This window comes from Hyaena hyaena, unplaced genomic scaffold (genome assembly GCF_003009895.1).
Source record: "Hyaena hyaena isolate Hyena2069 unplaced genomic scaffold, ASM300989v1 scaffold_82, whole genome shotgun sequence".
In the NCBI taxonomy this organism is placed as follows: Eukaryota; Metazoa; Chordata; class Mammalia; order Carnivora; family Hyaenidae; genus Hyaena; species Hyaena hyaena.
Window position 1 is genome coordinate 3,760,685 of NW_024080713.1, and position 26,508 is coordinate 3,787,192.

A 26,508-nucleotide genomic window follows, 5' to 3' on the forward strand; every position below is an offset into this window, starting at 1 on the left:
GATTTGCCATCCATCCAGTTGTATTAGTACTGGGTAGTTTACATATATTATGTTCTCTGACAGTGAACCACTGATTGCTGGGCCCGCCATTTGGGGCAGGTCACCCCAATCATTCATACTAGCCGTTCACAAGGCACTTTCTCATCTGCTCTTTTCATTTATCCTCACAGCAGCCTTGTCAGATGGGCATTTTCATCTTTTTTTTTTTGCTAATTTGGGTTGGGGGTTTTTTTCTATTTTACAACTGAAAATTTGAAAATTTCCCAGAACGTGAAAAATTTCCCAGAAAAAGTCAAAAGGAAGTCAGCTGAAATCCACCATTAGTTAGTGGAGTGTGTTCTCACTGGGCACCTGGCCTTGTGTAACGGGGAGCCTCTCCTTTTCCTTGTGTGCTCCCGCAGGACGTTCAGTACTCAGACATCGACTACATGGAGCGGCAGCTGGACTTCACCCTCAGCCCCAAGTTTGCGGGATTTCCAGCTCTGATTACTCGCATGAAGGCCGCAGGGATGCGGGTCATCCTTATTCTGGTTAGTCCCCCTATGAGCGGGTGGAGCTTGTTGGGGAGAGTGCATGGGCTTTGGTGGAGAAAGCTTCATATGCGCTTGCTTCCATGTTACGAGCAGAGCAGAGAAGCTGAGGTTCAATGAGAAGGTGTATTTCCCAGGATGCACAGAAGCCCACAGTTCAGGTGGAAGTGTGTGCCCTCCTGTTTGAAGAGTTCTCCTTTCTTCTGTCCTGAGATGTTCTCTGGCTTTGCTCTTCTCACCTTCTTTGCTTCAATTTCAGGACCCTGCCATTTCCGGGAATGAGACACAGCCCTATCCTGCGTTCACTCGGGGTATGGAGGATGATGTCTTCATCAAAGCTCCAAATGGTGGCGGCATTGTCTGGGGGAAGGTATGATGGGAGCGGTGATCCAATAATCCCCAGCTTGGGGGTGGCCAACTGTTGGTGTGGTTGTGCATGTTGTTTTCGGGCCTTTTCCATTTGGGCTCTGAGATCAGAATGTCTCATTTTCTCAATCAGTATTTGTGCACCTAGTTGACATGTTTAGAGAATGTAAGTGTGTATGTGCATTACAGGATCCACTTTTCTCTAGATCAAAATCAAAGTATTACCACCATAGGACCCACGGTTTATAGTTTCTCAGGAAATACTATGTAAGATAAATTATCTGGTGCATTGCTTTTGAACAGTTTTCTCTCCACAGGTGTGGCCTGACTTCCCTAATGTCGTTATAAACGGGTCTCTAGACTGGGAGAGTCAAGTAGAGGTAAAGGGCCCCTTGTGGATGTGGGTGAAGTCTTGGCTGCCAGGAGGGTGCAGCTGACCCGGGAGAGCAGACATCCCTATGCCAGGGGTGGGGGCGTGGCGAGCAGTATACCCAGGGGTTTTGTCCCATGTGCTCATCTGTGTGACAGTCACTTTACATGTAATATTTTACCCCCAGCCCGGATGTAGGTATTCTCCTCCTCAACATAACTAGGATTCAGAGACCTTAAATTATTGATCCATGGTTTTAGGTGACCGAGTGATGATTTCAAAGCCAAGGCTGTCAGATTCCAAAGGCCCATGAAACTCCCACCTCCAAGAGATACTGTTTGCCCAGAAATAGTGTGTTTGTTGTTGTTCTTGTTTCTGACTCTCCGTGTTAAGCATGGTCTCCAAACCTTGTCTTTAGCAATGGGATCTTTTTCTCTGTAAATCTGTTTTCCACGGACAGCCTTCTCATCTCCACTCTTACAGATCCCTTATCCTTCCTTGGGTTTCTCAATTTTGCTCTTACCTTCAGTTTCCAGCCTAATGTTAAAACTTGCTCTCTCTGGGGAACAAGTGCTTCCTTGTCATGGCTCTTGGATAGGGATTTGAGGAGATGGACCTTGCTTCCTCTTTTCTCTGTTGCTTCTCAGAGGAAACCACTTGAAGTCTCCTGGTCCAGACCAGATGGACACAGGAATCTGTCAGGCCAGAGAAGGTCAGTGTCTCCTTGACAGACACATTCATTCATTTGTTTGTTTATTCATTCATTCATTCATCCATTCATTTATTCATTTTCTTTTTTTAGTATTTTTCCCCCTAGCACAACTGAAGTATAACTGACAAATAAAATTATGTATTTATTTAAAGTGTACAGTGTGGTGATTTGATACATATATATCATGAAATGGTGATCACAATCTGGTTAATTAACACATCCATCACCTCACATATTTATCATTTATCTGTGTGGGGTGAGAATACTTAAGATCTACAGTCACAGCAAACTTTAAGTATATAAAACAGTTTTTTTTTTAACTATAGTCACCAGGCTGTACATTAGATTCCCAGAACTTAGCATCTTAAAAATGAAAGTTTATACCCTTTGACCAGTATCTGCTCACTTCCTCCACCCCATGCCCCCTGGTAACCACCGTGCTGCTATCTGTTTCTATGAATTCAGCTTTTTTTTTTTTTTAATATTCCACATGTGAGATCATAAAGTATTTGCTTTTCTCTGTATAACTTTTTCATTTAGCATAATATCCTCTAAGTTCATGTATGTTATAAATGGCAGGATTTCCTCATTTCTCATGACTGAATACCATTTCATCACACACACACACACACACACACACACACACACACCCCACATCTTTATCCATTTATCAACTGACGGATGCTTAGGTTATTTCCACATCTTGGCAATTGTGAATAATGCTGCAATGAACCTGAGAGTACATATATCTCTAAGATACTGATTTCATTCTATTCAGGATAGATATCCAGGAGTGAGATTGCTAGATCACATGGTAATTCTATTTTTAACTTTTTGAGGAACTTCCATATTATTTTCCATAATAGCCATACAAATTTACATTCCCACCAACAGTGTGCAGGGCTCCCTTTTTCCATGTCCTTGCCAACAGTTGTTATCTCTTATCTTTTTGGTAAGAGCTATACTAACAGGTATAAGATGATATCTCATTGTAGTTTTGATTTGCATTTTCCTGATGATTACTGATGTTGTGTACCTTTCCATGTACCTGTTGGCCATTTATGTGATTTCTGTAGAAATATACCTATTCAGATCTTTTGTCTGCTTTTAAATCTGTTTATTTGGTTTTTTTTTAATATTAATTTTTTTATTTATTTTGAGAGAGAGAGACAGAGAGACAGAGAGCAGGGGAGGGGCAGAGAGAGAGGGAGATACAGAATCTGAAGCAGGCTCCAGGCTCTGTGCTGTCAAAACAGAACTCAACATGGAGCTCGAACTCGTGAACCATGAGATCATGACCTGAGCCAAAGTCGGACGCTCAACCGACTGAGCCACCCAGGTGCCCCATAATCTGTTTATTTGTTTTGCTTTATTTTTTGCTATTGAACTGTATAAATTGTATAAAAACTTGCATATTTTGGAAGTCAATTTCTTATCAGATATATATGGTTTGCAAATATTTTCTCCTATTCCCTAAGTTGTCTTTTCATTTTGTTGACTGTTTCCTCTGCTGTGCATGTGTTTTCAGTTGTACATCATCCCACTTGTTTTTTATTTTTGCTTTTGTTGCTTATGTGTATAGTGTCAGACTCCAACACTGCTTTCCTCCACCACTGCCTAGACCAATATCAAGGAGCTTTCCCCCTGTTTTCTTCTAGAAGTCTTATGATTTCAGGTCTTATACTTAAGTCTTGAAAAAATTCTTAAATGTTTTATTTATTTTTGAGAGAGAGACAGAGATAGAGTGCAAGCATGGGAGGGTCAGAGAGAGAGGGAGACACAGAATCTGATGTGGGCTCCATGCTCTAAGCTGTCAGCACAGAGCCCCACACAGGGCTCAAGCACACAAACTGTGAGATCATGACCTAACTGAAGGTGGACACTTAGCAGCCTGAACCACCCAGGTGCCCCTACGAAAGTCTTTAAAACAGGTTGAAGATTTTTTGTGAGTGGTGTAAGATAATGGTTTTGTTTCATTCATTTGCATGTGGACATCCAGTTTTTGTAACACTATTTATTGAAGAGACTGTTTTTTCCCCATTGTGTGTTCTTAGCCTACTTGTCAAAAATTAATTGATAGTATATGTATAGATTTCCTTCTGGGCTTTCTATTCTGTGTCATTGGTCTATGGATCTGTTTTTATACCAGTACCATGACATTTAAATCTTTATACTAGTAAAGGGTCCGCTTCAGCAGTGAAGAGTTTGGCTCTTACCATATGAGCCCCACGTTTCATCAGCCATTGAGAGCATTTGGAAATGTGTGGGGCAGTTTAGATTACTTCAAGGGGAGCACCAAATTTCATTTATTTAGTGGGATGTGACAAGGGATGCTCATAGTTTTGATGGCAAGGGGATGTTCCACCAAGAATTCTCCTGCCCCAAATACCAGCTGTGTCTCTAGTAAGAAGCACTCCATTAGGGAGCCATGATATGGATTTGATAGCACATGAAAGATTCTCAGTAGATAGAATAATTATGACTGTTTATATTAATGAAACCCATTTCATGAGGCCAGTGGAGACCAGAGCTCTTGATATCCAGGTCTGGTCCTGCTGAGGGGAGTATAAAACAAACAAACAAGCAAACAGCAGGAAGCCTGTGGAAAGCAGATTTCTGAGGCTGAAGCTTCGATTTACTTCAGTAAGTCTAGGACTGGGCCTTAGAATTGCATTTTGGTAGTATGCACACAGTGGGCTGTGGTAAGCGATCCTATGACTGACTACGTGCAGATGAGTGCATCATGAGCTGAGGCCAATGAAGATGAGGGCAGAAGTAATAAGGCAAGGGCTGAATATAGGAGGGAGGCAGAACCACAACTCTGGAGAATGGCAAAACATTTATTTCATGGGTAAGAGTCATCAGAGAACCTTATAGTGAGGTTAATGACTTAGCGTTGGTCAAATTTTTCACTTGGATCTCATAAGGGATTCAGTTCTGACTCTGGCATGATGGATATTGACTCTGTTTACCCTAGTCTTCCTTCCCCCTCCCCTATACCATGTTTCTAACTCTGCCTAAGCTGGAGCTCTGTTTCTAGTGGAAGGTTCTCTTGTTCTGGTTCCAAGTTTCTACCTCTATTTTCTTTTCTTTTTTTCTCCTTTTTTTTTTTATTGTTTATTTATTTTCAAGAGAGAGGGAGACAGAATGCAAGCGGGGGAGGGGAAGAGAGAGAGGGAGAGAGAATCTGAAGCAGATTCCAGGCTCTGAGCTGGCAGCACAGAGTCTGATGCAGGGCTCGAACTCAGGAACCATGAGATCATGACCTGAGCTGAAGTCAAACTCTTAACCGACTGAGTCACCCAGGTGCCCCTCTTCCTCTATTTTCTAACAAGAAGGCATCTCTGGGATGCCTCCTTTTCAAAACATTCTCAGTGATGTGGTTCCCTACCTCTCACTACTTTGTGAGCTGGACGCCTCCCTGCATTCTGTTCCATTTCTGTTATCTGCTTTGTGTTCCTATTTTGCCTTTTATCTAGAGGTATGGACTCCTACTTGCCTTTTGTCTGTTGTAAGAACTGGAGGGTTCCCAAACCAAATCCTCTTTCTGTGGTCCGCCCTCATGACTGCCCACCTCTGCCACCAGCATTACTTAGCTCTTTAACTCTTAAAATGCTCTGAGGAGCACAGAGGAAACTATTTACTGAGACACACAAAAGACCATGAGCTTCGATCACAAGCAACATGAGCTGTATAGAAATTTATGGGTATTTGCTGCTGCTCAGTGATGAGTATTCACAATTATGCACCAAACATTTATTTTATGTCAGGTTCTAAGCTAAGCACCGTGGAGGGTACAAAGCCCAGGCAGATTAGTATAAAACAAGGTCCTTGCTCTCAGAAACCTTACAATATAGTTAAGCTTTGGATCCACTCTCCAGGTTAAAATAAAGACACAGCTATTAGAGGCACCTGGGTGGCTCAGTTGGTTAAGCATCTGACTTTGGCTCAGGTCATGATCTCATGGTTTGTGGGTTGAGCCCTACATTGGGCTCTGTGCTGACAACTCAGAGCCTGGAGCTTGATTCAGATTCTGTTGTTCCCTCTCTCTCTGTTCCTCCCCTGCTCTCTCTCTCTCTCTCTCTCTCACTCTCTCTCAAGTAAATTTAAAAAACATTAAAATATTTTTTTAAAAGACACAGCTTTAAATATTTGAGAAAGACAGAGAGAAGGGGGGCAGAGTTAAACCTTCCCATTCACCTCCTCCTGTTATTTGACATTGCGATTTTCAAGTGATTCTGTAGCCGTAGAAAACATTTGCCCACTAGCTAGAGATCTTTTCCCTCATCACCTTTCCCCAGTGGGAATGAGACAGGAAAAGATCACCTGTATGTTTCTTTCCAGCCTGTTGACTGTTTCAAGCTGCAGTTTCTTCCTGGATCCTGTTTTGTCTATTTATTTGTTTGTTTGTTTAAATTCAAGTTAGTTAACATGTATGTAGTATTGGTTTCAGGAGTAGAATTTAGTGACTCATCACTTACATATAATATCCAGTGCTCATCCCAACAGGTGCCCTCCTTAATGCCCGTCACCCATTTCATCCATCTCTGGCCACCTCCCCTCCAACAACCCTCAGCTTACTCCCTGTATTTCCTGTTTTTTTTGTGTGGTTTTTTTTTGTCTTTTTTACAAATAGTTTATTGTCAAGTTGGTTTCCATATAACACCCAGTGCTCATCCCCACAAGTGCCCCTCTCCGTGCCCATCCCCCTCTTCCCCCCACATCCATCAGTCCTCAGTTTTTGTCAGCATTCAAGAGTCTCTCATGGTTTGCCTCTCCCCCTTTCCCCCGCTATTTCCCCCCTTCTTCTCCCCCATGGTCCTCCGTTAAGTTCCTCCTAATCCTCCTATACATGCAAACATATGATATTTGTCCTTCTCTGCCTGACTTATTTCACTCAGCATAACACCCTCAAGGTCCATCCATGTTGCTACACATGGTCAGATTTCATTTTTTCTCATTGTCATGTAGTATTCCATGGTATAGATAAACCACATCTTCTTGATCCATTCGTCTGTTGATGGACACTTAGGCTCTTTCCATGTTTTGGCTATTGTTGAGAGTGCTGCTATGAACATTGGGGTACATGTACTCCTATGCCTCAACATTTCTATATCCCTTGGGTAAATTCCTAGCAGTGCTATTGCTGGGTCATAGGGGAGTTTTATTGTTAATTTTTTGAGGAACCTCCACACTGTTTTCCAGAGGGGCTGTACCGGTTTACATTCCCACCAACAGTGTAGGAGGGTGCCCATTTCTCCACATCCTCACTAGCATCTCGTGTTCTCTGATTTGCTCATTTTAGCCACTCTGACTGGCGTGAGGTGGTATCTCAGTGTCATTTTGATTTGTATTTCCCTGATGAGGAGGGACACTGAGCATCGTTTCATGTGTTTGTTGGCCATCTGGATGTCCTCTTTGGAGAAGTGTCTGTTCATATCTTCTGCCCATTTCTTTACTGGGTTGTTTGTTTTTCGGGTGTGGAGTTTGGTGAGTTCCTTATAGATTCTCCTGTATTTCCTGTTTTATCCTTGAGGTGTGGTTAGGAAATTGCAGGACAGAAGTTGAAAGTTAACCATCTGGTATCTGTCCTTCTCTGCCTGACTTATTTTGCTTAATGGAGGACCATGGGGGAGAAGAAGGGGAAAAATAGTTGGGGAGAGGGAGGGAGGCAAACCATGAGAGACTCTTGAATGCTGAGAACAAACTGAGGGCTGATGGGGGTTGGGGAGAGGGGAAGGGGGTAGATGGGCATGGAGGAGAGCACTTGTTGGGATGAGCACTGGGTGTTATATGGAAATCAACTTGACAGTAAACTATTTAAGAAAAAAAGCCACAAAAAACAGAAAGTTAACCATTAGACATTAGTTAACTTATTAGACAGTGAGTTTAGGGTGTTAATTGCTACCATTCATGTTGATACAAAGAGGAAGACAGTCCACGAATGCTCCAAATGCTAAGAAGATGTCTAACTTATGGTATTGTCTCTTCTGTGCACTTATTATATTTCAAATAAGCCAAGAAGGTTATTTAGGCTCTGTTTGAATTATCTATCACTATGTAGTGCAGGGATGTGTATGAGTTATGCTCTCAGGAAGTGCCCTTTGGCTGTCTAATATCATTTTGGAGAACAAACACATTATGTTTAATTTTTACAGCAATACCGAGCTTATGTGGCCTTCCCAGACTTTTTCCGTAATTCAACTGCCACGTGGTGGAAGAGGGAGATGCGAGAACTGTACACCAATCCCCGGGATCCAGAGAAGAGCTTGAAGTTTGATGGCATGTGGATTGTAAGTGTCTGGGTTTATGTCTGTGCCCTTGTAGACAGGTGAGTTTCTGTCTTTGTGTGTCTAAGCTTATGTGATCATGATCTTTAATTAAGAGGGATAATAATCATCCAGGAAAGACTTTGGACATATCTGATTGCAGCTCCTCCAGTAAAACACAAAGGTGATTGCTAGGAATTTCTTGGAATCGAGCCCCGCCTCATACCTTGAGGGAGATTTTTTTTTTTTAATCTTCTAGCCAGTCATTCTAGAGGGCTTAATTAATCGTTCTAGTCAGTTCTCAGCTGGATTTGATGATTCTCCCTGGGCTGGCATGTACAAGATTTTTGGAAGGTTAATAATTTATTCACTGCTTCCTTGTCTCTGAGTTGACAGGATGTGATGGTTTTAAAAAGTAATATATATCTGTGTTTGACATTTCTAGGATATGAATGAGCCGGCAAGTTTTGTGAATGGAGCAGTGCCCCCAGGCTGCAGGGACGCCACTCTGAACCATCCCCCCTATGTGCCACGTAAGAGCCCTCCACCTCCCCTGTTGGCATGGCCTTGGCTACAGGCAGTGACCTGCACAAGGCCTGGCAGCCAGGGTTTATCCTGACTATACTGAGCACACCTTAGCTGTGTTGTGTTGTGTTTTATTTTTTAAATGTTTATTTATTTTTGAGAGAGAGAGAGTGTGTGAGCAGGGGAGGGGCAGATTGAGAGAAAGACAGAATCCTAAGCAAGCTCCAGGCTCTGAGCTGTCAGCACAGAGCCCGACATGGGGCTTGAACTCATGGACTACAAGATCATGACTGAGCTGAAGTTGGACTGAGCCACTCACCCAAGTGCCCTACTGGTGCTGTGGTTTTTAGGGGCCCAAGACGAGCACACATCAAGCACTTTACCCAATTGAGTGTGTACAAGTTATTGGCCCTATTGGGTGAATTTCTCAAATTTGTTAACATTAACAGTGGTAATGTCCACAAAGGATTCTAGAAGAGAGTTTCTTAATTCTTCAGGCTCATGTGAATTCTCCCACAGGAGTGTGTTGTGCTAACAGTGTGGGGAAAATAGCAGCTTCCCCTTATCATGGAGTTGATGGACTTTGGCACTAACACTTGTGTTCATATCTTGGCCCCAGAAATTAGACTCACTATGAATCGTACGACCTTCAACAGATGACTTGATGTTTCCAAGTCTCAGTTTTTTTGAATTGTAAAGGGAGATAGTGATATCGTTTTTATAGAGTTATAAGAATTATATGAAATGATTTACAAGAAAAAAGCTTAGGCTGCCTCCTGTCATGTGGTTAGGTAGGTGTTTGACAACTGTGTGTTCTCCCCCTTGCCCCTGCTTTCTTCTGGAGAACTCTGCAGGAGACTTGATGTTCAAAACACCTGTGGGTCCCATTGCAGCTCAGAACTGAGCACATTCCCCTGCCCCTGGGGAAGAAGGAGGACAGGGACCCACATAGGGGCAGATTAGTCTTGAGACCCAGTGCCCAATCCATTAAAGGGAGGTCAGGGATAAACAGGACTGGGCATGACATTTTCATCACTAGATCTTTCTCCTCAGATTTGGAGTCCAGGGACAGGGGCCTGAGCAGTAAGACCCTGTGCATGGAGAGTCAGCAAATCCTGCCAGATGGCTCGCTGGTGCGGCACTATGATGTGCACAGCCTGTACGGATGGGCCCAGACCAGACCCACCTAAGAGTGAGTGGCCCTCTCCCTTCTCTGGTCCACATGACCTGCAGATGAGGCCAGTGACTGGTGAAGTTACTCTGCTTTTCCTTTCATGCACCCTCTCAAGGGTTAAGAAGATTTTAATTATGACTATGTCACAGTTCTTATTAAGAAAACATGAGCATGGAGCCAGGCTCTGCGATCATAGTTAGGACAGATTTAAGTAAGACCTAGTTCTGCCAGTGAGAGACCTGACAGTCCTCGTGGAGAAGGCACATGTTCACACAGTGCAGCTGATGCTATGATTAATTACGAGAGGTGAAGGGAACGCAGAGGACTGGCTATCTCTTTCCTTAATTTCAAAAGTCACTCATCTCTGTTGGGTTTGTTTGTTTGTTTGTTTATAATTCTTGTTGGAGAGCTAACTAATGGACTACTGAACTAACACTATCCCATTTTGTGAGCTCAGTGAATGAATAAGAATGAATAAGAAGAATTATTCTAAAGAACCCTTATAAAGGAATTCACCTTCTTCCTCCCCAAATATCAAATCTTAGTACTTAGTAAATATGGAGTAAGATTTAGTCATTCCTCATTATTTTTAGGTGAGCTGCTAAGCTTAGTATAAAGTTCTTTGTAAAACACGCTGTAAAGGCAGAGCTGTTATTATTACCTCTATCCTCTAGAGTGAGTCAGTGGGGATGCCATTATGGCTCAGATTTCCGTATTTCCTCCAGTAATGGTTTTGTCACCACTCCTCAGAAACTCCAGGAGGAGAAGCTCTGTGGCCATTCCTCCCCTCTTCTGCCCCAAATCACTTCCTTGTTCCCCTCCATCCAGAGCTGTGCAGGAGGTGACGGGACAGCGAGGGATTGTCATCACCCGCTCCACATTCCCCTCCTCTGGCCGCTGGGGAGGTCACTGGCTGGGAGACAACACAGCTGCCTGGGACCAGCTGAAGAAGTCTATCATTGGTGCATGGGCTTTTCCAGAGGGGACTCTGCCAGTGGGAAGGGGGTTAGGAAACTTGATAAAAGACTCTTGAGTGGGGAGAAAAAGGCAGATGATGAGTACTGCCTCTGACATAGCTGTGGTCTCATTGCAGGCATGATGGAGTTCAGCCTCTTTGGCATATCTTATGTAAGTGTCGTTGGGGTCACTTCTAATCCCCAACCAGGTTGTAACATCTTTCAGAAATCAGCAACGTGCTTGTTTCATTCTACTTCATTTCAGACAGGAGCAGATATTTGTGGGTTCTTTCAAGATGCCCAATATGAGATGTGCGCTCGCTGGATGCAGCTGGGGGCCTTTTACCCCTTCTCGAGGAACCACAACACCATTGGGACCAGGGTAGGATGTTAGCTCATAGCTCAAAGGTTTTGTATCACTAGGGATACAGCTTCCAAATCTGAGCTACAATTAATGCATTCTGTATCCTCAGTGACATTTTCAACACCATTAAACCCTCATGTTTCTTGTTTGTTTTATTTGATACACTTATGTACTGTGAAATGATTACCACAGAAGGATTAGTTAACACCTCTCTCACCTCACAGAATTACCATTTCTTTCTTGTGGTGAGAACATTTAGTATTTACTTTATTAGCAATTTTCAAGTATATGATATAGTATTGTTAACTATAGTCACCATGCTGTGCATTAGATTACCAGAATATACACATCTTTTTTTTAATGTTTTATTTATTTTTGAGAGAGAGATAGAGACAGCATGAGCAGGGGAGGGTCAGAGAGAGAGGGAGACATAGAATCTGAAGACAGGCTCCAGGCTCTGAGCTAGCTGTCAGCACAGAGCCCGACACGGGGCTTGAACCCACGAACCGTGAGATCATGACCTGAGCCAAAGTCGGACGCTTAACCGACTGAGCCACGCAGGCACCCCCAGAATATATACATCTTGTATCTGGAAGTTTGTACCCTTTGACTGACACTTCTCCATTTCTCCCACCCTCCAGCCCCTGATAACCACTGTTCTGCTCTCTAATAGATTTGAGGTGATATTTCATTGTGGTTTTGATGTGCATTTCCCTGATGATACATGATGTTGAACATCTTCTCTTGTACCTGTTGGCCATCTGTATGCCTTCTTTGGAAACTGGAAACCAATAAGAGGAGGAAAACTGGAAAACCCACAAATATGTGGAAATCAAACAACCAGTGGGTCAAAGATAAAATCGAAATAAAAATTTTAAAATATCTTGAAACAGATACAAATGGAAACACAACATATCAAAACCTGCAGGAGGCAGTAAATGCATTTCTAAGAGGGAAAGTTTGTAATGATAAGCTCCTACACTAAAAAAGAAGAAAGGTTTCATATTAAAAAAAACCTGACTTTATACTTCAAGGAACTAGCAGAAGAACTAAGTCCAGAGTTACCAAAAGACCAGAAGAGAAATAAGTGAAGCAGAAAAAAGAAAAACAATAGAAAAGATCAACCAAAGAGTTGTTTCTTTGATTAGATAAACAAAATGAACAAGCCTTTAGTTAGACTTGCTAAGGAAAAAAGACAGAAGGCTCAAATAAATAAAATTATAAATGAAAAAGGAGACATTGGGACCGATACCACAGAGGCGCAAAGGGTCACAGGAGACTACAATTATAAACCAACACATTGGACAACCTGGAAGAAATGAATAAGTTCATATGAACATACGGCTTACTAAGACTGAATCATTAAGAAATAGAAAAGCTGAATAGATAAATAATGAATAAGGAGATTGAATTAGTAATCAAAAACCACCCCCCACCCCAGGAAAGCTCATATGTTTTCCCTAGTGAATTATATTGAAAATTTAAAGAAGAATCAATACCAAGACTTCGTCATCACTTCCAAAACATTGAAGAGAAGGGAGCACTCCCAAGCTCATTTTACAAGATCAGTGTTTCACTGACACAAAGGCCAGGTAAGGACACTACAAGAAAACTATAGGACAATCTCCCTCATGAATATAGATCCAAAAATTTGCAACAAAATATTAGCACACTGAATCCAACACACTGAAAGAATCAAACACCACGATCAAGTGAGATTTAACCATGGGATGTGAAGACAATTCAACAAACACAAGCAAATAAATTTGATAAATCACATTAATAGAATGGAAGATAAAATTCATATGATCATCTTAATATAGGCAGAAAAACATTTGGCAAAATATAACCTCCTTCTATGATGAAAGCTGTCAACACATTGGGTATAGAAGAAATGTACCACATCATTATAAAGGCCATATATGACAAGATACACCTGACATCATGCTTAAAGTTGGAAGCTTGAAAGCTTTTTCTCTAAGATCAGGAATAAGACAAGTGTGCCCACTCTCACTACTGGAAATCCTAGTTAGAGCAGTCAGGCAGGAAAAAGAAATGCAAAGTATTTAAATCAGAAAGGAAGTAAAATCGTCTCTGTTTACAGTTCATATGATTTTATATATAGAAAATCCAAAAGATACCATTAAAAAACTATTAGAATGAATCTATTAATTCAGTAAAGTTGTAGAATACAAAATCAACATACAGAAATCAGTTGTGTTTCTATACATGAACATCAAATATCTGAAAAAGAAGTAAAGCAATCCCTTTCATAGTAGCATCAAAACTCAATACAATTCTTAGGAATAAATTTAACCAAGGAACTGGAAGATATAAACATTGAAAACTCTAAGAAATTCGTGAAAGGAATTGAAGAATACACAAACACACAAAAGTAAAGATACTCCATGTTCAGGGACTAGAATTAACATTATCACAATGTCCATACTACCCAAAATGACTTATGTTTCAATGCAATCACTGTCAAAATTCCAATAGCATTTTTCACAGAAATACAAAAAAAAATCCTAAAATTCATATGGAACTACAAATGACTCCAAATAGCTAAAGCAATCCTGAGAATGAAGACCAAAGCTAAAGGCATCATGCTTCCTGGTTTCAAACTATATCACAAAGCTACAGTAATCAAACAGTATGCTATTAGCATAAAAATAGATGAATGAAATAGAATCAGAACTACAGAAATAAACCTTTGCACTTACTATGGTTTGAAAAGGGAGCCAAGAATACTCAGTGGAGAAAAGACAGTCTCTTTAATAAATGCTGCTGGAAAAACTAGATAATCACATTCAAAAGAATGAAACTGGGCTCCTATCTTATACCCTTCCCCAAAATTAACTCAAAATGTATTAGTAATTTAAATATATGACCTGAAATAGTAAAACTCCTAGAAGAAAACATAGGGAAAAAGCTACTTGACATTGTTCTTGGCAATGATTTCTTTGGACATGACATTAGAAACACAGACAACAACAATAAAAATAAGTAAGTAGGATTATATCAAACTCAAAGCTTCTGCCTAGCAAAAGAAACAATCAAAAAAATGAAAAGGCAGCCTACGCAATGGGAGAAAATATTTGTTGTTTTTTAATTTTTAAAAAATGTTTTATTTTTGAGAGAGAGAGAATGAGTGGGCAAGGGGAAGAGAGAGAGGGAGACACAGAATCTGAAGCAGGCTCCAGACTCTGAGCTGTCAGCACAGAGCCTGATGTGGGGCTTAAACCCATGAACCACAAGGTCATGGCCTGAGCCGACACTTAACTGGCTGAGCCACTCAGGCACCCAAATATTTGTAAACCATCTATCTGAAAAGGAGTTAGTGTCCAAAATATATAAGACACTCATTCAAATCAATAGCAAAAAGCCACAAACAATCTGATTTAAAAATGGGTAAAGGACCCACATAGACATTTTTCCAAGAAGACATACAAATGGCTAACAGGTACATGGAAAGATAGTCATGTCTAGTGAACCAGATTCCTCAATGTTGTTTACATTATTTTGTTTGTTTAGGCTGTGTTGTGCCAAATATATACCAAAAAGAATGTCTTATGGAGAAATTTCATCAGTCATCTTGGGAAAACTTCAGTGACTTCTTTCAGTATATTAAGAATATTTTAGTCTCAAAAAAAAAAAGTCTAAAAGAGATATTCTCAGTCTCATCTATAATCAATTTTAGTTTAGCTACATATGATCTTCATTCCTAATAAGCGTTCAGTGACTTCTTTAGATCCCCAGGTCCCCTTAGTGAGCTCTAAACATTCTTCTTTCCTCCTATAGAGGCAGGACCCTGTGTCCTGGAATGCAACCTTTGAGAATATCTCCAGAAGCGTCCTGCAGACCAGATACACCCTGTTGCCGTATCTCTACACTCTGATGCACATGGCCCACACGGAGGGCAGCACTGTCGTCCGGCCTCTTCTCCATGAGTGAGTGTCAAGCTGGGCTCCCAATGACTAAGGAATAATATCATTCTATATGGTGGCTCTTGAAGAAAAAAGTTCCTCCAAATTAAGTTAAAGACACAATTGCGCTTTGCCATAAGCTTTCTGGGCACAAACCATACATAATAATTCCTTTTAGCACAGTGTCCGTCATGCACTAGGTCCTTAATGAAAGACTACTGAATGAGAAAAAAAAAAAAAAAAAACTCAAAGGGATCCAATATAGCACAGAATAATTTCTTTCTACATTGGGCATATGAAGAGCTACCTTTCTTTCATAGCCGCTCAGGTCCCAAAACAAGGCCACATGTGAGGGATGAAGATGTGAGGGCTGAAGGCCATTCATGCATTTAAAACGTGCCATGGTTAATAAACATGGAGGAATTGATAGGTGAGAACATGTCTAAGTCCATCCATTTCTGGGGTTCGAAGACCATGATAGACAGAAAGTAAGTATACAGCTGGTTGAGGGAGACATAGGGAAAGAGGGAAGGAAGATGAAGAAGGCAGCTGGATTTCTGACTTGGGTCTGAACTTGAAGAGTTTCTTCAGGGTCTTGTCCTGAGGCCCTGTCTGGGTCCTGATTGTGGTACCTTGGTTTCTCTTTCCAGGTTTGTGTCAGACCGGGTGACCTGGGATGTGGACAGTCAATTTCTGCTGGGCCCAGCCTTCCTGGTCAGCCCTGTCCTGGAGGCTGTGAGTATGAAGGCTCTGATATTACAGCTGTCAGGCCCCGTGACGAGAGTGACAAGAGGCCTGGTCTGCTGGGGCTCCTGAGATGTGGTCTCTTATTCCATTAAAACACATTTTTCAGGATCGTTTGTACCATGTGCGGCATAATCGCGTTGCCAGCTAGCCCTTCCCTTCCTTCTGTAAGACATCCTCAGGAAGCAAAAGCCCTGTCTTCACTTTTTCTATTGATGTATAGACTTCTGATGAAAATACCAGCCAATTGCATTCTCCCCAAAACTTACTGCACTAATCATAATCCCTGAAGTACTGGGACCATAAAATCTACAAAAATTTTTTCTGCCCAAGACCCAAACTCAGTTTTTTCTCTTTGTATAGAATATGGGGTGACTATAAGTAAATGATTTTTCCCCAAAGTCCTGATATCCAAGGGCTTTATGGAAACTGCCAGTTTGGGGTAGGCAAATCTCCCATTTGGGGAGAAGAGAGGGAAGAAAGTCTTCCTCAACACTGCTGGCCTCTAAAGAGATGAGCATGTAGGTCCAAGTTCACTGCTATTGTTTTGATCCTTTTACTGTACAAATTGGTTACCTTGCCCAAGCCTTGTTTGTGTTTAATTTTAGAATGCCAGAAATGTCACTGCATATTTCCCTAGAGCCCGCTGGTATGACTACTACACGGTAAGTTTTTCCAATGATTCATACAACTTGGGAAAAATGATAGTGTGCACAGGCTTTAGCATCTGACAGCCCACTGGCCGAATTTCTGGTGCTATAACTCATTTGATGTATGATCTTAGACAAGCCACTTTTAACCTTGTAGCCTCAATGTTTTTCACCTCCAAGTAGTATAAGAGCACTCTCCTCACAGAATTGTTATAAAATAACTTATTTTGTGAGTGTTCTATATGTGTGAGTTTTTCTCTATACCACCTCCATTCACAATGGGTGTAATGGTAACACTAGAAGACACTTGAACTTGTTCTGTAAACCGTAGATTTTGTTCATATCGTCCCTTACGAGACTGCAGGTTCATATGTATAGAGGCCTTTCCTCTCTGTCTTTTTATTAAATGTCTCCTTCTATAGCATAGATGCTCAAGGAGTTGTTAAATGTAATCTCCTGAAATAAGCATAGTTGTAGGCAGTGTGTAAAATGCACGCGGAGGTACCGGACCCAACCCTTGTGTGCAGAAGCAATGCACGTGCATTCGGAAACGCAAGATGAACACATCATTCTCTGTCCTAGAACATTTGTAAGCTAGTCTGAGCCCAGAGACTCAGCTGGGAAAACAGGGCCTTTCAAAGGAGCCATAGGGCTGTCTACTCCCCTAGGGTCACAAGTCAGGCTTTGATTCTTGAGGGAAATCAAAGGAGGCATTTCCCCTCCTTGTAACTGGGCCTACCCTCCTGACTTTTCTGCAGAGAGCAAAGCAGAGGCCTGGAAATACAGCAAAAGGGGACCAGCAGAAAGGCAAGAGGCTGAGAATACTCTAGTTTCTTCAGTCAGTGGCTTTGCAGTGGGATTCGGGATTAGATGAAAACTATACAAGGACGATGAAAGTCTTCCTCCTCTGTTTCATGGAGCCCTGAGTCCTTCCCTGACACTCAGCCCACCACACACACTTTTTTTTTTTCTGGGCTGGATCTGCCCTCTGGATGGTCCTACATGAACCCAATCAGGGCTTTCTAGGAGGGAGCAGCCAACTAGTTTTAAGTGACCCCGCCTCTGTCCTGAATTTGCATGTTGACTGCCCCAGTCACTAACAGTCCATGATCCTGAGTACAGTGAGGATCCCTGGTGCAGCAAGTGAGGTGCCTGGGCATGAAGTTTAAAAAGGGACCCCTTCTTAAGGCTGAGCCCGCATTTGCATGACCCTGAGAGTTAGCACTGCCTTAAACTGTGCACCCTAGGCACCTGGCTTATTTCACTCTAGTCCCAGCCTGGCCCAGGTGCGAGCCACCTTACTGAGCTCCAGGTATGGGAATACTGGGACAGTTTCCCCACAGAGTTCGCCATCTAACCTGGAGCTGATATTTGCATGTCTTTAATACTAGTGCTTATGTACATAATCATATGTACTATATGAAAGAAAGTGATGTGTGAGAGCTAACAAAGGACAGTGTCCTGGAATGGCAGATTTTATACATGGCTTTTAAATAAAAGAGCTTTGGTTGAGGAAAGAAAGGGGAAAAATCACTTAGGAAGCCACAGATTGATGGAGTTAGACATTTAGAAAAAAAATTAGGTTTTGATGTAAAATTCAAATAAGATCCCACGGTTGGGATTAATGGAGAAGTGTATTCTTAGTTAATCTCCACACATTTTGGTAACTAGTTTTGTATGAGAGCAGAGATTGGCCAACTAGAAGCCACAGCCAAATCAGATTCATACCTGTTTTTATAAATAAAGTTTTATTAGAACATAGTCATGAACATTTGTTTGCTTATTATCCACAATAACTGTGCTCACAATACAACAGCAGAATCCAGTGGTTTCACCCGAGACCATCTGGCCTGCAAAGCCTAAAATACTTACTATCTGGTCCTTGATAGACAAAGTTTGCTGATTCCAGGTCTAGAGGATATACATACACTATGAGATCCAGTCCACCATCTGATCATGTGAAAAGGAACAAGTTACTTACTCAGTGTAAGGAGCACTGTGGAATGTTAAAACATGGCATCTGAATTTAGAAGAAGAGATGCAGATGTACTAGTTAAAGGATGAAAGACCCCCGGGGGAATATAAGATTGGAAAGGTACCTTGAAAGACATATAGGGAGCCACAAATACACTAGGAAAGTGGAAACACCTCCACTGGTAAAAAGCCAAACATTAGAGAAGGGCAAGCATTGGAAAATGGAAAGAGAAATTCAGCATTTTCCCTCTTTCCCAAGCCTTGGCCCCCCTTCTAAAGCTAACCCCCATTAACAGTCTGTTGTATATCTTTGCTGATAAAAATATGTAGATAGATTAGCATATGTGTATTCTTTTTTTATTTACACAAGTAGTGTCTTACTATACATGCTGTTAGGCTTCTTGATCAGTTCACTGAATAATAGTTCTTGAAGATCTTTGTATATCAGAGGGCTTGGAACTTGAACTCTTTTTGAACTTGAAGCTCTTCTCCCCTCCTTTTTAAAGCAACTTTATTATATTCCACTGTATGGAATCTTTTAGCAAACCCCTTGTGTTCTTGCTTTCTTTTTCTAAGTAATGGTACAAGGCTTCAGGAAACACCATTGTATCTGTATCTCTGTCTAAGTTGTCAGTAAGATTTCTGGGATTTAAAATTAGAAAGATATTGGCAGATTGCTTTCCAGAAAGGTTTTGCCCAGTCCTACTGACAGTTTACTGAAGCGCCAAGTAAAAATACTTAATATTTTAAAAGATGAAGAAGAAAGATGTTTTTACAGATGTTAGCAAAAGCATGGGAGAGGCTTGCACTTGACAATAAGAATGGAGACTCAAGGTGCCTGGGTGGCACAGTTGGTTAAGCGTTGGACTCTTGATTTCAGCTCAGGTCATGATCTCACAGTTAGTGAATTCGAGCCCCCACATTGTGCCCTGTGCTGATGGTGTGGAGCCTGCTTAGGATTCTGTCTCTCCTTCTCTCTGCCCCTCCCCTCCTTGTGTTCTCTCTCTCTCTCTCTCTCTCTCTCTCAAAATAAATAAATAAACTTAAAAAAGAAAAAAAAGAATAGAGACTCAGGTCCCCTGCTTGGAGCAGATGATTCAAGCACATCCTATTTCTGAACTAGGCTTCTTTGTTGTCATACAGGTTACTGTATGCTTAAATGAGGCAGGAGTTTGTGTGTAATTCATACAATTCCTGTTTCTGGAGTTAGCCTACGTCTCCATCTCTTTCATTCAACAGAACATTAAGTTAGCCTCAATTTCTGTCTTGTCTAAACAAGGCTTCCATCTTATCTACGCTGGCATGTGCTCCGCCCCCACCCATCACCCAGTAGTTACCTGAATTTCCAGACAGAGAAGAGGCTTAAAACAAGAATCCTCAAAGTAAATTGGCAACATTTCAGAAACAATTTACATTCCTATTAGCACTTCATGAGAGTGTTCATGTCCCTAAATCTTTGTCAGGTTTGACTCAGGCATTTAGTTGTTTTAATCTTTATATTCATCTTCGTATCACTCTTAAAAGCGATGTGGTTCCTAACACTCCTCACTGATTTGATTTGTGATTATCCTGGACAGGCCATTTATATTTCTGGTACCACACTATTCTTTTACTGGTTTCTTATTAATATATTTAAACTATTCATACTGATTTGAAAAGATATTTAGATATTTAGGTTGATAACATTTTGCCATATTCACTGGAAATGTTTTTCTACTTTGTCATTTGTTTTTTAATTGTTTCTAATTTTAGATAGAAATTTTAACTTTTATATAGTCAAATTAATGTTTTAAGTCACTGGAATGCATTTTATCAATAGTTAAAGGTCAGGGTATAAATTTTCCCTTCCAAATTGTCAAATTTACTAATACTTTTGCTTTGCTAAACTTACGTTATCATATACTGCTTTTTTTTTTTACACATCTCTATGTATGTGTAAAATATGTATCCTCTTTAATGCTAATGAGATTATATACAGAGACATAATGAACACATGATTTGCGTTTACACATTACATTTTTAGAGCTTATCTAAGATTTCCCTTTTCTATTTTTGATATGTTCATTTATGAATTGTTTATTCTGTCAGTACTGAACATTTTTTTAAAAATTTTAATGTTTTTTATTTATTTCTGAGAGAGAGACAGCATGAACAGAGGTGGGTCAGAGAGAGGGAGACACAGAATCTGAATCCGGCTCCAGGCTCTGAGGTGGCTGTCAGCACAGAGCCCGATGCAGGGCTCGAACCCACGAACCGTGAGATCATGACCTGAACTGAAGTTGGATGCTCAACTGACTGAGCCACCCAGACGTCCCTTTCAGAAATGTTCTTGATTGCTATTTTTGTATATTTTCCCAGATGACACTAAAACAATTTTATCAATCCAGAAAAGAGAAACAAACTTGCACTACATGATATGACATATATCATACATATCATTATATATATTATACAGTATATTAATATCTTATATATAGAAAGAAATGAAAATGTTATAGATTTATTCCTAGAGTGTATTGTCACCAAAAAAAAAAAAAAACATGTCTAAGAAGTTTTCATAGCATTACTTGTAAACTAGCAAAAAACTGGAAATAAACCAAATGATTAATAGTAAAATAGATAAACAGATTATATTCTATTTTTAAAAGTAATACAATAGGTCAGTGTAAGTAATGATCTATTGCTACGCAAGTAAAAATGATGAATATCACAACATAAGATTGAGCACTAATAGCCAGATACAGGAAAGTTAAAGCATGTATGAAATAGAAGTTCAAAAGCAGGCAAAAGTGACAGAAATCAGAGTAGTAGCTGCCTTTGATGTGGTGATTATGAGAAGAAATGGGAGAGCCTCCGGAGTGCTGGTGATATTCACTTCCTGGTCTAGTTGGTGGCTTAATGGGTATATTCACCAGTAAAATTGTACTGAGCTGTATACTTATGTTATTTCAAAGCTTACTGAGAAAATTTACATCCTCAGAGAGCTAAGAAGATGTACTGAAAACAAGAAAGCATGCTATAAGAAAAGGCATACTCACAAAACCTTGGAAATTAAAGGCATGATACAGAAATTTAAATTTTTGTTTAAAAACAAATTATAATAGCACCTATGCAGAAAATAGGACAAAAAAGCAAAGAGAAGGAAAGCAGGAGAGAAAAAATAAGGAAGTCCCATTTAGCTTTAGAACTACCAGTTTTTGCATGATTTTTTTGCTCTGTCTGATGGAACTTGGGAATAAGCAAATGTCTTGAGTGAAGGATAGATGGAGAATGTAAGACTCCTGAGGTGCCTGGGGAGCTCAGTAGGTTAAGCATCTGACTTCGGCTCAGGTCATGATCTCACAGGTTATGATCTCATGGTTTGTGAGTTGGAGCCCCACATCAGGCTTTCTGATGTCGGCACAAAGCCCATTTCAGATCCTCTGTCTCCCTCTCTCTGTGTTCCTGCCCCCCCAAAATAAACATTTTTTTGAAATGTGAGACTCCTATTTTGGTGGGTGCTTCTCATTTGTCCAGGAAGATGAGTCTTATCATAGCTGCCTTAGTAGCTACGAATTCCCATCCCAGGACTGTCCCGTCTATGTTGATCTAAGTAGCAGAAGCAACAGGCACCCTTACTGCTTGGCCCTTAGGCCTGACTTGTTTTGTGAAGTGGCAGGTGCCTTGAGGCAGGAAAGGCTGAGGTGCTTCACAGGTGGGGTCTGCTTCAGTAAGGCTAGGCCTTCATCTGCACTGATTCTTAGGTTCTCCAAATAAGCTACAAAACCCAGCACTTTACATCTCCTTCTCGAGTTCTTTGCCAGCCTCAGGCATGCCTATGTGATTGAGCATGCCGTGAAGTCTCCTCTACCCATCCCCCCTCCTTTCCGTCATATTGGACACTGTAGTTTGTAGACTTTACTTGGGAGAGGGGAGGCATGGGACTATTCTGCCTTGTCTTCTTGGTTACCCGGTTACCTATTTTCATGAAGCTTAAGAGCAGGCAATGTGTATGAATTAAAGGTTTTATCTACTTGTGGCCATTTTCTTTGCTTTCGGAGTAGAACATATGTTGGGTTTTTAAAGCAGTGCTTCTCCAGCATAATCAAGGACTACGCAGTTGATGTAGATTCCCCTGTGCAAAGGCATTTGGGCTGTCTATTTCTCAATAATGCTGCTTTAAAATTGTATCTTACAGTCATTATCTTAATGGATATTTAAGCAGGATTTCCTTAGACTAGCCTGGTCACAAGCCATTTGCAGGAAAGTAGACAAGCTTATGACACATTAGGTATTAGAAATGTAATCATGAGATTAAAATCACATCATATTTATATAATGTGTGGTAGAATGGAAATACCGTGGAGAGAAATAAAGAATTTGATAGGGAGATAACTTTCACAGTTTTAGATATGTTGAGTTTCACTTGACGGCAGGATAATCAATGGGGGCGTTTCATCTCCCAGGGGACATTTGGCAATGCCTGGAGACCTTGAGGTTGTCACATGTGGTGGTGGTGGCAGGGGGCATCTAGTGGGATAGTCACAGGTAAGCATCTGAAAAGCTAGGACAGCCCCCACAACAAAGAACCACCTGGCCCCAAATGTCCACAGTGCTGGAGCTGGGAAGCCCTGCCCGAGGTTGAAGAAATGTAGAAGGCCGGTGTCTTAGAAAGCAAGCCTGGCTCAGAATAAGAGAGCCTTGCCACACAGGAGGCGAAATAAAGACCTTAAACATAAAGGAAGTTGTAATGAGTTAAAGATGAGGATTTGTAAAGCGAGTCAGCTCCTTTCAATCCTATCTGTCAAATGGGAGTCAGGTGTTGGTTAAGTTGGTGGGAGGGGGCAGTGGAGGCCGTGAAGGGAGATGGAGCGGGACAAAGTGAAAGAAGACGTCTAGAAATGCCATTGCAAGGCGTGTACCAGGAGCCAACCAGAAGTAAGTAGCAGGATTGCTCAGCCTCCCCTAGCAGAACCAGGATGTGGGATGACGGTAGGTGCAGACCCACACTACCATCTCATGTCCTAAGTGGAGTAGAAACCCCAAAGGACATGGGGTCCTCCTGCGGTGTTGTAGCAGCCGTGCGAGCATCCACACAGCAGCCGCGTGAATGTCGAGAAGTGTAATAACAGCTGCGTGCTGCAGGGTCACGGACAGGCATCAAATTCAGGAAAGTGGACAAGGCATCTGGTAAATGCGTGTCCAGTGAGATCTGTTCACTCCCTCACCCTGTCTTACCTTCTTCTGTCCCTCAGGGTGTGGACATTAAAGCAAGGGGAGAATGGAAATCCTTGCCGGCTCCTCTTGACCACATTAATCTACATGTCCGTGGGGGCTCCATCCTGCCCTGGCAAGAGCCTGCGCAGAACACCCACTTAAGGTGAATGACTTGACAAGATTTCTCCTTTACCACCAGTTACCAGTTAGCTCAGATCCCAGTGGAGCCTGGCAATTTGTAAGCAGCGCCCTCAGGCCCAAAAGGAATTTTACTACTACAGACTGTTTTTGCTTGTTTGTTTGCTGTTGAGTTTTAACCTTTTTCAGCATCTGAGGTCTTTAACAATTGTTGACAATTTAAGTGGGTGAGATGATAGGTCTAATTTTTCACACTTGAAATAGAAATCAAACATGGACTAACCTGATTCATGCTAGTTTTAGAAGACTTTCTGCATCTTAATGGACTCTGCTAAGAAAACTGTGGCTGGAAGATTGCATAAGCCACATCACATCTGATGCTTGAGGCATCATATATAGGATTTTTAAATTCTAGGCCTAAGTCTACATAATAATTGATAATAGCTAACATCAAGTGAATGCTTGCTGTGTGCCTAAAACTCTACTAGTATGGAGGTTTCTGTTTGTAAATTATCTTTCTTTTTTTTTAATTTTTAAATGTTTTTTATTTACTTCTGAGAGAGACAGCGTGAGCAGGGGAGGGTCAGAGAAAGAGGCAGACACAGAATCCGAAACAGGCTCCAGGCTCTGAGCTAGCTGTCAGCACAGAGCCCGATGCAGAGCTCAAACCCACGAACCATGAGATCATGACCTGAGCCAAAGTCAGACCTTAACTGACTGAGCCACCCAGGCGCCCCTGTAAATTATCTTTCTTAACAAATAGAAAAAATAAACTCTGATGTGAGTACTATTATCCCCATTTTACAGATGAGCTAAGAGAGTTTTCAGGTGACTAAGAGATTTACTCAGAGTCACACACTTAGTAACTAGTTGAGCAGGAACTAAAATCCATGTCTGCCTGATGTCAAACTAAAATTCTTAGATCCATGCTCATTTAATTCAGGAAATTCTGTTAAAAACTGAAAAACTCAGGACATTTGTAAGTGGAGCTCACTGTACATGTGCTTAGGACATTAAGTCATGAAAAAAGAAAGATCACTTCAGGATTTTTCTCACAGATCCAGTGGGTTTGCCTGCAGTTTCTTCCATCCATCCTTTCATTCATTCATTCATTCATTCATTCATTCATTCATTCCTGACATAAAGTCCTATAGCCACTGGAGACAGAACTAGAACCAGATGACAAGTCTCTTGAATCCTACTACTACTGTCTTTACACCATGAAGCATTTCGGTTATGCCTCTATGAAAACCCTTGATTTGTGGCTTTGGTTTTAGCTAATAACTCCTCCTACCTCATTGCAGCCGGCAGAAATTCATTGGCTTCAAGGTTGCCTTGGATGATGAGGGGACTGCTAAAGGTTGGCTCTTCTGGGATGATGGGCAAAGCATTGGTGAGTAAGGGTTGCCTTGGATTCATGTCAATACCACTGACTCTGGGGCAGTCCTGCTTTTTTTCTTTTCCATGTTAAAACAATGTTGCATTCTGGGGCACCTGATGTCTCAGGCAGTTAAGCGTCAAGACTTCAGCTCAGGTCATGATCTCGCAGTTTGTGGGTTCTAGCCCTGTGTCAGGCTCTGTGCTGACAGCTCAGAGCCTGGAGGCTGCTTCGGATTCTGTGTCTCCTTCTCTCTCCGCCCCTCCCTTGTTCACATTCTGTTTCTCTCTCAAAAATAAATAAACATTAAAAAAAATGTTGCATTTTTAAACCTGGCCATTTGTTATTTTAAGTGCATAATACACACTGTATGTGATCTTTATGCCTCATGTAAAGGAAGCATATCTCTGAATCTCCCACCTTTACCCAACTGTCCTAATTCACTGTGGGAGACAGCAGTGTAGAAGCCATAGGAAAAGTTTCTTTGTAGCCAACTGAGATATACTTCCTTATGGTTTAAGTTCAAGGGCACGCTCCCTAATTGCACAGTTTACTATCCCAAAAAGAAAGGCAATGCCTCTATCAGCTGTGCTATTTATCTGGGAGGATTTTCCGTTAGGAGTTTACGGGAATTGGTAACCTTCTGGGAGGAAGGCTTCATTGCCATTAGCTATGTCTAAGCCAATGCTGTCCAGTGCAGTGATGGAAATAAGTCTATATCTGTGTTGCCCAATATGGTAGCCATTAGGTATAGGTGGCTATTGAGCACTTAAAATGTGACAAGTGCATCTGAGAAACTGAATTTTTAGTTTTGTTTAATTATGATTAATTTTTATTTAAATAGACATATATTGTGAGTGGTTACTATCAAGGACAGCACAGCTCTAGAGGGTTAGCCAACGCCCTCTGATTGAATGATAACAAACTAGAAAGAGTCCAGAATATGGGGAAGAGTGAGAAAGCCCCAAAGGTAGGACGTAGGGTCAGGACACCTAGACTAGATGCACTGAGCTCATAGCCTCCTAGGACAAAGAAGTCTTTTTCTTTTCTTTTCTTTCCTTTCCTTTTCTTTCTTTCTTTCTTTCCTTTCCTTTTCTTTCTTTCTTTCTTTCTTTCTTTCTTTCTTTCTTTCTTTCTTTCTTTCTTTCTTTCTTCTTTCTTTCTTTCTTTCTCTTTCTCTTTCTCTTTCTCTTTCTCTTTCTTTCTTTCTTTCTCTTTCCTTCTTTCTTTTTTATA

General features: G+C 41.2%; 1 protein-coding gene across 1 annotated transcript in view; it reads left to right on the plus strand.

The window, feature by feature from the left end:
• MGAM (maltase-glucoamylase) overlaps nt 1-26,508 on the plus strand; it is a 94,346-nt gene that overhangs the window by 64,435 nt on the left and 3,403 nt on the right. The window contains 14 exon segments of the mRNA XM_039234021.1: nt 402-530; nt 790-900; nt 1,214-1,276; nt 8,137-8,271; nt 8,693-8,780; nt 9,826-9,964; nt 10,775-10,908; nt 11,040-11,074; nt 11,168-11,284; nt 15,068-15,216; nt 15,843-15,927; nt 16,545-16,601; nt 23,795-23,919; nt 25,199-25,287. Of these exon segments, the coding sequence (XP_039089952.1) occupies nt 402-530; nt 790-900; nt 1,214-1,276; nt 8,137-8,271; nt 8,693-8,780; nt 9,826-9,964; nt 10,775-10,908; nt 11,040-11,074; nt 11,168-11,284; nt 15,068-15,216; nt 15,843-15,927; nt 16,545-16,601; nt 23,795-23,919; nt 25,199-25,287 (1,456 nt within the window).